Source organism: Myripristis murdjan, chromosome 11, assembly GCF_902150065.1.
Source record: "Myripristis murdjan chromosome 11, fMyrMur1.1, whole genome shotgun sequence".
NCBI classification, from domain to species: domain Eukaryota; kingdom Metazoa; phylum Chordata; class Actinopteri; order Holocentriformes; family Holocentridae; genus Myripristis; species Myripristis murdjan.
In genome coordinates this window covers 22,782,830-22,795,524 of record NC_043990.1, presented here as the reverse complement: position 1 = coordinate 22,795,524, position 12,695 = coordinate 22,782,830, and the positions used below count along the sequence as shown (strand labels likewise).

Below are 12,695 nucleotides of genomic sequence, written 5' to 3'. Positions count from 1 at the left end.
ACACCACATTTTAGATTACTTAGGGAACAATCTCTGCCATTGATTAAAAAGTCCTGGCTGACCTCCAATCAGCCCAAGACAAGTCATTTAGTCTGGGACCCCCTCCCCTACAGACACGCACACACACATACACACACAGACACACAATCCTTTGTACTAATGGACAGCAACGCACAGTTATTAAAATTTCAGATTGAGTGCAGTACTTTACAAGTGGCTACTGACAAAAATACAAAAGAGGAGTGCAAGTTATGTGGTAGCAAGTGTGTGTCTGTGTGCATGTGTGTTTGTGTGCTGAGCAGCCAATGGCAAGGATTTGGAAAAATTCCTCTCCTCTCCTCTCCTCTCCTCTCCTCTCCTCTCCTCCTACTGTAGTCCCACCACCCTTTTTCCTTTCTTCTCCACTCCTATTTCATGTGTTAACATGGGAGCTTATTACTAATGTGGTGAAAGCGCCAGTGAGTGAACAAGTGTGTGACAATGGAGGTGGGGGAGGCTTTGAGAGGGTGAGCCATTTAGCACTGCTCGTTTAATGACTTCTGCTGCACGCTGTAGGTGATAATGGATGTTGCAGACCTTGGTGCAAACTGTTGGACTGTGGGTGTGCATATAACCGTATGTGTGTCTGTGTGTGCATGTGTGTAGTGTGTGCATCCACTGGTATGCATTTGCATACTTGGACAGAGAAGAGTGCCCTTTTACTAGGTCTAATGCTGTATAATGGGTCTGAATTTCTACACTCTGTGAACCATCCTGTCCTAATGCCTTAAAATTTTTACGCTGTTTTTATACTCACCCATTTCTCGTTCTCCCTCTTTACAGCTCAGAACTGCAGTTACACACTACACAATCCCAATGGGACGATAGAGAGCCCCGGCTATCCTTATGGGTACCCCAACTATGCCAACTGTACATGGGTGATCGTGGCAGCAGAACACAACCGAATACAGCTGGTGTTTCAAGGCTTCGCCCTGGAGGAGGATTTTGACATCTTGTCTGTGTATGATGGGCCGCCCAGTCCTGGGAACCTGCGGACACGGTAAAAAAATCCTGCATCTTATTGGTTTTCTGTTACTGGTGCCTTATAACTTCAGTTGTTGTGACGTCCAAGGTTTTACTTGACTTGAATATCGACATATTTCTGTATGAGCTGAGCAAGATCTTAGAGGCTGTGGATCCTGTTCACAACCCAAAGTGCTTGCACAGATTCCTGGTGGATCACTGCTGAGGTATGCAAGGTCTTGGTCATTTACAAAGTGTACTCTCAGTGTCTCTGTTGAAGCGTTTTTGAGGTCAACCTTTTCAGCTTCATCATGTCGTAAAAGTTCACATGAAAATGGATAGATACATTCTTCCTATATATGAACATTTTGTTTATGATGATACAAGGTCCGGCAGCACGCTGGTGCACTGGTTAGCACTGTCGCCTCACAGCAAGAAAGTCCTGGGTTCAATTCCTGGCTGGTCCTTTCTGTGTGAAGTTTGCATGTTCTCCCCGTGTCTGCATGGGTTTCCACCGGGAGCTCCGGTTTCCTCCCATAGTCCAAAGACATGCGCGATAGGTGAATTGGACATACTAAATTGCCCCTAGGTGGGACTGTGCTTGTCTGTCTGCCCTGTGATTGACCGGCGACCTGTCCAGGGTGATTCCCCCGCCTTCCGCCTAATGAGCGCTGGGATAGGCTCCAGCACCCGCCGCAACCCTTATGAGGATAAGCAGTTTGGAAAATGAATGAATGACATAGGTTATCCCTTCCATAGATAAAAAGACTTAGAAAAGGCCCCAAACTGTAACCAGTGGCATCTTCACGAGAGACTTTTGACTTTGTGAACGCTGTGACTGTACCCAAGGTCATTCACTGGGAATGTGGGCACATTTTATGCTTTGTAGCTGCTAGCAAAATGAAATGAAGCTCACTTGGGTGTAACAGCTCAAACAAACAATCCTCTCAGTCAACAAACTCAGTCTACCGTACTATACAAGTGCCAATTGAACAGCTTCAGAAAGCACTGTGTGATAGCATCACAAACTGGGATATTGGCTGTCTGGTATGCAGCGTTTAAGGAGGCTGTTTTTTCCATCCTCATGAATTTCGCTTCAACTTACAAATTTTCAGCTGTGCAAAACTGTAAACGTGTTGTAACATGGATTGTCACAGATTGACAACGTCCCTCAAAGTGTTTGACGCAATTATGAATGTCAGGATATTAAACCTTTTAGTGTGGTGTGCAGAGATCATGGCAGTCCATCTCGTATCATTATAAGGGTTATAGCTACATTAGAAACATTAAAAATTGCCTCATCAGATTTAGTCACACCAAAGCTGCCTCGCTGTTGGCTTAAGAAATAAGCCTCCCTTGTTTGAGGCCTGGCAAATGCATATGGTGCACAAGCATCAGAGGACAGATGAGATAAATATTCTTAGGGGCTTTTGTTATCAAGACTGTTTTGAGTCTTCTGTCAGCCTCTCTCTCTCTCTCCCTGTTGATATCGCTTGCTCTCGCCTTGCCTCCTCCCCCTCTCTGCCTGTTTTCTCTTATTCTGTGCCAGTGGTGCCCTCTCTGCATCTCCCTGCAGAAAGGGAATGCAAAAGAGAGGAAAATCCATTATGGATCGGTGTTGTGCCGCTCTCCGCACCCTTTCTCCTGTTTGGACCTCTGGGCGCTGTTGTATATTGATGCTCCAGCGGGACGGGGGAAGCGTTCCACTCACTCTGTGTCTAAATGCTTTGAAAATAACAAGCGAGGGAGAGAAAGAGAATTAAAAGACAGAGAGACAGAAGAAGAAACGCAAAAACGAGGTGAAGGGTAGAGCCTGAAAACATCAGAGAAAAAAAGTGAGAGAGTGAGATAAAGATGTTGTCGTGGCAGGGTGTTCAAGTTTTGTTTTTTTTTGTGGTGAACACAGAGCCTCTGTAGATTTTGTCTGTTTGTTTCTGCTTGTGTTTGACCAGAGATTCTTGCTTCTCGGAGGAGGTGTTTTGTAAAAGTGTGTGTCTTCCAGCTTTATCCAGGAGTCAGCAGGAAAATGGTAGTAATAAGCCAGAACCAGCTCTTGCTTCAAGGAACAACACAACATTCATGTATACATTCACACTTACATGCTCAAAGAGGGCCCACGTACACGACACACACTTAAACACTGTCCTTTTTATGCACACACACACACACACACACACAAAGATTCACATTTGATAATTCAGCCCTCCCTTTGCTCTCATCTCCCACTCATGTCAAAAGTAATTTTCTCTCCATCTCTCTCGCTCCTCTTCCTCCAATTTCTTTCTCACTTTGCTCATTTCCTCCTCACCTTTTTTTTTTTTTTTAATATCTTATCTTTTTCTGCCTGTTCTTCATTTTGTGTCCTATGCAGTATTTGCAGAATCTGATCAATCTTCTCAGCGATAATATAAGTTGTATAGCTTTGGGGATATTCCCTTTAATCTCACATAGTCATCGAAAATGAATATTTTAGTATTTTCCCTTATTTTGCCGCCGACGTGACTCAAGTGATCACCTTTGATTTGCCTTTGAAACCAGTAACTTTTTTTTGTGTTGTTTATTTATTCATTCATTTATGCATTACTGTCATAGTAGGGCAAGGTAAACATTCCTATCAAGTGAATGTTTGCTTGGAAATCAGCTGGGCTATGTAAATGTTGTCTGTAGGTAAGTGTGCATATGTTCTTAAGTATGTGTCACTGTGCGAGTGTGCGTGTGTGTGTGTGTGTACTGCAGGTGAGCTTGTGTGTCTACTCCTACAGCAGTTGCTTTATGAGTCACAGTGAGCTGGAGGAGGCAGATTCACTCCTTAGGAAATGCATATGAGTCAGTCTGTTGCTGCCGCATTTCATTAAACTTGCCAGTTCCGACTGACATCTGGGAAGGAGAGAGAAAACTCAGCTCAACTCACTTGTAGTACAATACAATTAAATTTTCACACGGAGGAACTTATAGTATACAGTGATATGTCCTCGTCGGTAAACACAAGCTGCTGGTTGTTTCTTAATTGCTGCGAAAGGGGCTGAGCAGCAGCTTCCAGAGATGGTGTAGAGGTGAGAAGGTCTTCCTGCGGGAGCGCGCAGGGGCCCTCAGTTTTGGGGAAACTACTTTGAAAGTCTCATTTTACAAGCTACTAGTTACTTCGGATTGGAAGAAGTTGGAGTGCAGCACCTCAAGCAGAAAATGGATTTGTTGACTCAAATTGCTTTTAAAAATTAGTTTTACCTGCTTTAAGAAACATATCATATCCACAGTCCATCAGCAGTGTTATGCAGAGTCATATCCACTGATAAGGATGTGTAAAAAAAATAAAAAATAAATAAATAATACAGAAAAGAAAAAGGAAACACTGAGAGCTGCTTGACAGACATCTAAATGTGCACTAATAAATGTAAAAAAAAGAAAAAAAAATTCTCTGGGCTCAGCATAGGAATGTATGCAAGCAAGGTCAGGCTTTCTTTTATTTTATCTAACATTAAAATAAAGAAAAAACAAACTTTTGTAACTACTGACTTGCATAGCAAAAGCAATTTAAAGCATAAATCAACTATAATAAATAAATAATTAAACAAATAAAAGTTCGCAGTTCATGTTAGGTACAGCATATCATAGTTAACAACTAAAAATATAAATTTGAATGAAATAAATCGACTGCAAGATGTAATAAAATGACTAGATAGATTAAATCTTTCCTACTGTCCTGGATTCCAAGTCCTGTGATTTGACGTTCTCCTGGTCAGAAAGGCCATCCCATAACTAAACGTCCGAGTTTTAATTGCAGTAATAGCTAATGTGCCCTCGAGCAAGACACTGAAGACACTGAGCCTCTACCTGCTCACTCACTTTGAATTATCTTTCTTCTTCTTTGCACTTATTACTGGAACTCTGCAGTCACTCCAAATTAATTGATGTAAAAGAGTCACATTTTACCTTGTAACTGCCAGTCTGAGTGCACATTTGAACACAGAGAGGAAACCTGTTCAGGTGTGTTAAGGCATCTCTCTCCATATGCTTTCCTCTCTCAGTGAAGGAAGTGATGGAGTGACGGAACAGAGGAGCAGAGAGAGACTTAAGGCCTGGCAGTCTGGCAGGGGCGGGGAAGAGAGGGAGGGTAGGAGGCGTGGAAGGCACAGATTTTCAGCCTGCGGGCTAGATAAGACCTAAATAAGGAGCACTGGAGCATGGTGCTGGGAGTGGCATTAACACCACACTCGCTTCTCAGAGCTGTGAGGATAGGGTGTCACAGTGTGAGCTTGTGTGTGTGAGAAAGAGAGACAGAAGGCTTGTGTGTGCACAGCCTGTGTGCTTACAAAGAAGGAACTAGGTTAGTGTGCAGTCCATCTCAGCAAGCTGATTCAGTGTCAACAAAATCAAGGTTTACTGATATTCACATAAAATGATAACATTACATGCATATGCACCTATGCACATGTGCACACACACATAATACTACTACTACTACTCATACTACTAATAAAAATCCATCTTTCTATATTTGTCATATTGTTTCAGAAATGGTTATGCTTTTCATGGAAATTGGCTTCAATTTGCTTTAAATCATAATTTCTCATTCTTTTCAGAGCTTATTGACCCCTAAAACAAACCAGTCCTTTCTTATGACCCCCCTCACAGGCTGTTCGTGCAGAGTACAGAACAGTTCATCCAATTAATAATTTTCAGCAGTTTATTTTGATTAATTATCACAGGGGGCTTACAAAAGCCAAAAACATGAAATAAATGAAAATAGCATAAAAGGTAAAATAGCATTTGTGCATTATTCTTCTTCCACCTCACAAATCATCTCACAGCTCCCCGCTCTGAAAATAACCTTGTGACTGTAGATTTTGATTCATATAAAAATAATACAGTAGTTGAGCGTTACCTGGTAGATTGTTGATGGCGTTGCCAGTGTTATTCAATAACGCAATGAACAGCAACACAGCTAATTGTAATTAGCTAAAAAACAATCTAATTAGCTCATATTAATGTTAGCCTGAGATGGCTTGCAATGATTTTTTTAATTACTTTGTGTACCAACCATTAGATGCTTGTTTTGCCACAATCAAAGTATCAATAAAGTTATGTAATCGGTTCAATAATACAATGCCAATTCTAATCAAATTTTTGGTTATATTTCTTGCACATTTGACCAGTCTTCTACACAAAACTGCTAGAGAAAGATATATATCACATACTCAGCATTTAGCCACTATAAGCACAAATTTTCTCACCTTGGAGCTAATGATAGCACTTGCCTGCTATCCTATACTTATAATGGTATATGCTAAAGTGTGAGCATAGATCTCTGAAAACTTGAATTATGTGTGTCTCCTGCGTCCTCTCCCAGCATTTGGTGTGTTTGTGTGTGTCGCGTCCTAAGTGTGGATGCACACTGTGTCACTCAGTGGGTGAAGCTTGTAAAGAACCATTGTCTGTGATTCAGGATGAGAGCTGGTGACGCCATGGCTGTAAGTCTTTCCCAGTGAAGGCCTTGGCCATCAATCTCTCACAACACGTACTTTGGGTAATGACTTCGGTACATGGACGACGTCGCTCTCACGTGCCGAGTGTGTGTGCTCGTACACATGTTCCTGTTTTGTTAATACTGAGCCGCACGTGCCTATGTGTAAACTCTTGTGACATTCAAAGTAGGAGGTGAAGAGGAAGTCTGTGACTGTGTGTGTGTGTGTGTGTGTGTGTGTGTGTGTGTGTGTGTGTATGTGTTAGAGTGTGAGTGTCAGGGACATGAATGCTAGAAATATGGCTTCACCTCTACAATTTTATTTATACATGGTGGTTGTGATTGAGTCTGTTATTCATCAGTGTGCACACACATGCTCTCACACACCCACACACACATACACAGATGCATGAACACAAACACACAGGGGGCTACATGCATGCACATAGAGGCATTCATACACACAACCAAACACATGCACATGCACACGCACACACACACACACACACACACACACACACACACACACACACACACACACACGCACACACACACACGCACACGCAGACACACACACACACACACACACACACACACACACACACACACACACACACACACACACACACAGACACCTTGGATTTATAGTTCCTTTGAGCCTGAGCTGTTAATGGAGAGACTGCCACTTATCAGCGCCAGCTTTAACGGCAGACTGCTAAAAACAGGAGGAAGAGTGATAGTTTGTTTTTCATCATCTCGCACTGGGAAAAAGTGAAACGATGCTGAGATTTATGGCATCGGCTCACCCCTGAAGCAGAATTATTAGGCCCTATAAACCCAGATTAGAGAAATAATCAACGAGATGGCTGTGAATTTATATCCTGTATCACTCATTGTGTGTGTTGCTATCGACACTTCCCCATGCTCAATCCTATCAAGTTTGTTCCTTGGGATACATGGGCTGCTTCAGTAATGGCTAGAAATTAAAAACAATCTTTATGTAATGATGATCACTTATACATTGTTAACACCTCTGTGTGTCTAGTTTGGCACAATTCTGTGAAGGGAATTCACAAAATATTGGAGACTCTATCCCATTGGTCATCTTCAGTAAGTGATGAGAACTTTGAGCTTTGGTGCTACATGCTGTTATTTAAGCATGCATTTTACATAATTAGCATTATCTCAATAGTGGATAGCATATAGTTAAATAGTGACAACTTGTTGCGGCTCTAAAACTAATTGTTAATTAATTCAAGTTTTTCAAAGTAATTTTAAATGGTTTCTAGCGATGTCTGGAGGTTTTATAAGGGAGATTTGTGAAGTTAAAAATAATATTTTTTTTTAAATTTATTTATTTGTTTTTTAAACACACTGTAGTGAAGTAACAAGGACTTCTTTTCTTTCATTGGAAGTGCATGTGGTTAGGTATTTGTTAGCATTGAAGGTGTAAAGCTAAAAGTCACTATGCAGCAGATGAATATGTTGCTCACTGGGAACAGTTCCAAAAATATGAGTATTGAGACAATAGTTAATAAAATGTAGGCCATATCTAAAAAAAAAACAAAAAAAAACAGTGTTGTGGTGTGACTTTTCACTCTTGGATTGGATTTTGGTTGTCTTCATGCATCATACAGTGAAGCAGAGAGCCAGCTAGTTTCCTTAAAAAAAAAAGTATCTTTTTGTGGCGACTTAAAAACTGCTTTCACTTCACAATCATCACCACCGTACAACAGCCAAAACAAAGGACTGTCGACATTGATCAACACCTAAAACAATCAATATGGGAAAAGCTGCCTGTATGATCATCTTTCCTGTAATCCCTGTGGCAGAAAATCTCCCAAACTGGTAAAATTGCCACAAATCCAGTTATTTTCGGCGTGCCGTGTCGAACCATCATGGCCACTGGGAAAAACCGATCATATTACACACCTCCTGCCGTCGGGTGGAGAAAAGTACATCTTCGGCACACAGGCGTAGATTGCAGCAGTTTATTAGTCATCATATGGTTCTGTAACAACGTAGGATTTATGTGAGAGTAACAGCTGAACACACACCACACAATCATATCAGTCATTAAAATATGTATTTCACAATTGGAATTTCAGGAGGGGCGATGCCCAGGCGCCCTTGATCGACCACACGTCCCACTAAATGCTTTTTATTACCAAAAGGTCTGTTTTCTTACTTTGGATAATATGAATTGCCTGCTATCATTCAGTGTAGGATCTTGTTTATTAATTACTAATCATGACCATGTACAAACTCCTAATGAGTGCGGCTTTCTCTGATTTCAGGCCTTACTTATTAAGACCACTTATGCAAATCAAGTGAGTCACACGTGCACCTGAAGCACAATATCGGTACTGAGTGTGACTCCTTATTGTGTATTTCATCAAGCAGTGATAAAATAACATCAAGATTACTATTATTAATAAAAAAAAATGACCTGGCAATCTGTAATTTCTTTTAATTGCATCCTGTGGCATTTGAAAGACAGCACTTCTCAAATGGAATAACCTCTCTGTCATCCGTCACCGTGTTTGCCTGCTGTTGCCTCTTAACAAATAACACAACAGCCAAAGCTTTTTCAGGATGAGGAAGCAGGAAGGACCAGTTTCCTGTGACCGTTAAATACCATACGCAGTCATGTGCACTATGGTTTCATAAATCGATGGGAGCCAACCATTTGAGCAATCTCCTCCATTTTTGCGCCCTACCCTTGCCACCACTCAAAATGCATATAAATTTGACCGCATGCATTAAACATTCCCTGCCATGTCTCTAACTAATTTCTCCTTCCTCATTTGCTCGTGGGCTAGGTTAGAAAGGTGCTATTTATTAAGTGAGTGTGTGTCTGTGGGTTTTGGCAGGGCGGAGCTGGGAGCTTTAATTTTTTTTTTCTTTTTTCTAAATCATCATAAGATAATGATGATGTTCTGCAGTGCATGTTGTTATTCATGCCCCGAGTTGAAAAAGATAAAACCAGTTTTTTTGGGGCTCAAACTTGCAGACGACTGTTTGCATTCTGCATTGCATCATTCAGACACGGCTGACGTGACACTCACCCCAACAATAAAACCCCCCCAAATTGAAGTAAACAAAATACCCCAAAAGAAGAAGAAGAATTGAACTCACACAAGGAATGATGCTTACTGATGTTAGCTGTAATCTTCCTAATAATAGGTAATGAGATGCCGCAGTACAGACGTTCTCCTTGTGTGCCATTTGTTTTGTGGCTTAGGCAAATCCCCGGCATATTTTTCCCAGCCTGTGTTGATTTTGCCGTTTTTTCATCAGTGTTTCTGCAGTCACGTTTCTCTTTCTTGATTTCACCCTTTCCTTTTTGTTTTCTCTCGCTCTTCCCTCGGAGACACACAGAGCGTAGCAGTCTAATTAGTTATCCGAACACCTTGTGAAACGTGATAATGGATAAAACACACACATCTCATGTGAGCACACGCTCGCACACACACTCGCGCGCGCACAAACCCTAGCTTTGCTGTGTCAAAAGGATTTGCTTGCCATGTAATTAGACACTTGTTGCAGGTGACCAGTTGCACCACGGCCTCTTGCTTATGGAGTTGCTCGGAAGCTGAGGATTAATTTCATATTGTGCTGTCAATGCGCTGGATTCCATCAATACTCAAACACAAATGATATGAATCAGTCTATAGAAATGAAATAGAATGATATTAATAGATAAAGTAACCACAATAGGGCAGACAAATCCATTCTCCATATCAGAGATACCCCAAGAAAGACCAAGACAGATAATTAAATGATAGCGAAGACTTTATTTATGAGATTTACGAGCGCAGAAAGATAGAGAGGCAGAGAGAGAATCAAAAGAGGAATGGCATTTGAGTAAATCAGTGTTTGTGATGGCCAGTGGCTAATTCTCAATCAGTTACAGTGCTGCTCTTCAATACTGCCACGTCCCCTCCTCCTCATCTCCTCACTGTCTCCTTCCTTCTGCAGCTCTTTGATCATTCCTGCCACAGGAGCGAAAGAAGAGTGACGGGCAGAAAGTAAATAGCATTGGTTCGGTGCTCCATCGGTCACTGTGTCCCTGTTAGCCCTGCTGGCTAATCAGATCTTCTGCCCAACCTTGTTTTGAAGTTTATTAGTGCCATCCCTCTGCGGAGTGAGGGAGAAAGGGAAGATCAGAGGGAGCGGGAGAGAGGTACACATGATGAAATTTGGACTGCAGGCTCAGAGCATCAGGGGTCTTTTGAAGGAGCCTCACAGGCTCTGACTTAAAGCCTCACACAGCAAGCGCGCACGCAAACACATACATGCAAACATGCTCCCTATCTGTGGAATCATGATTTGAATAATTAATGTGAAGGTCTGGAGGCCTTGCAGTTCAAAAGACGGCAGCGGGAGAGGGAGAGCGAGGGAGCGAGACAGACAGACAGAGAGAGATGCTTCATTAGTGGAAAAGGGATTGGGTGTGTGTGTGTGTGTGTGTGTGTATGTGAAAGGGAAAAGAGGTTGAATTGGGATAAATAGCATATCCTTTTATCCTTTTAATCTAAGATGCTGGGAAAGGCAACATTGCACTCAGCCCCTTCCAAAGTCTACATTCGATTTTTATTTTATTCTTATTTATTTTTTTTTTTTCTATTTACATCTCCATCACGCCAGAGTCCTCACACTGCTGTACTTAGCGAACTCAATTTGTTATGCATCAGAAAACTTGATGCTTATGAGACTGACTCATCAACACATCATTTTACTGTCTTCGTGCGATGCGTAATCAGTTTATTTTTAGCAGAGATCAACCTTTACTGCTGTTACCGCTGCTGCTAATAGTAATATTAATAACCTTTATCTGAGAAGCATAACAACTCGAGATAAACATCAGAGATTGAATCTAAAATAAGAAGGCCCCACATCATCACTGAAGCTCCATCACACTTATATTGAGAGAAACACTCAAACCCAAGACGCCATTGTTTTATGGTTGCACCATTCCATCAAATAAGAAATATCTAGATGTCTTGTACCTCATTTTATCTGCACTGGAATTTAAAATCACATTGTGTGGGTTTGAGCAAAGCTCTGTGGGTGAAGTTTGGGATCAATCTTGTTTCTCTTTCCATTTTCGCAGGTTAGTTTCAGTTCGCTCTCTGATGGTATCAAATGGCCCGGGCTACTTATCATGATTGTGATCTTATAGTTGCATTTTTAAAACTGTCAACACGCTGTGCTCTCTGACTATTGCTGCTCACTCACACGCAGTCAATGTAAGTAGTTTATGCTTCCAGTGGAAATAAATTAGCGCCTATGGTGGTCGCTGATGTGTGGGCACAAAATACTCTGACTTTCCCAGTGTACATTATCCGTGGCGTCGTATTGTTCTCCCTCTCTCTTTGAGTTCCTCCATTTCCGCCCTTCATCATTTACCTACATGCTTGTATGTCATAATTGGTCTAGCCACTCAACCAGACAAATACACATACACACGCAGGCACAGGCGGGTAAACAACAGCATATCTCATGGCTACCACTTAGCTTAGTCACTTTGCTGGGGGGCAAGAGTGGCACGACATTGAATTAGTTTTATTTTATCCCTAATTGTTTCTCTGCCCGAGGATTATTGTAAAGCGATTTGTGCGGCGCGGGGAGAAACACAGCGTGCGTGCGAACGTCACTTTGTTTCATTTGTCAGCCTTGATTTGTTTGCTGTAAGTGTAATTGACTTATCTCTGCGCAAAGGGGGAACAAATGAACAAAGGAAGCAATTCCCTACTTCTCTTAAATTCCTCACCTCTGTCTGACACAACCTCTGTGCTGTTCATTTTATGTTTCCACTAAGGACCGCTTTCTAATTATGAACCCTTTCATGGGTTAGGGTTATATATATATATATATTTATTTATTTTCTATGACTTGATTCGGTATATAAATCTGCAATGTTTTGTGTGTTTTTTTTTTTTGTTTTTTTTTTCGCAACATTTGTATGCGTACATTTATTTGTGTTTGTACAATTGAGATGCAAAACAAAGAACTATGTGACAGATTATATCAATAAGTACCATATTTGCCAGTCCTCCTGATATTTTTTCCCGCCGCTTTCCTACAGAGTTTCATTCCTCCCAGTTTTCTCTTATACTTCGACATGTCATGTTCTGCCCATTTACTATATATGGTACACCAGTAACACCAAAAATGTCAGACTTACACTATCACTGTTGTTGCTGGAAAGTGATGCTCCACCAAAAAC

General features: G+C 41.4%; 1 protein-coding gene across 1 annotated transcript in view; it reads left to right on the top strand.

Moving 5' to 3' along the window:
- csmd2 (CUB and Sushi multiple domains 2) overlaps positions 1-12,695 on the top strand; it is a 277,838-nt gene that overhangs the window by 23,411 nt on the left and 241,732 nt on the right. The window contains exon 2 of the mRNA XM_030063504.1: positions 823-1,039. Within this exon, the coding sequence (XP_029919364.1) occupies positions 823-1,039 (217 nt within the window). The remainder of the gene's footprint in view (positions 1-822; positions 1,040-12,695) is intronic.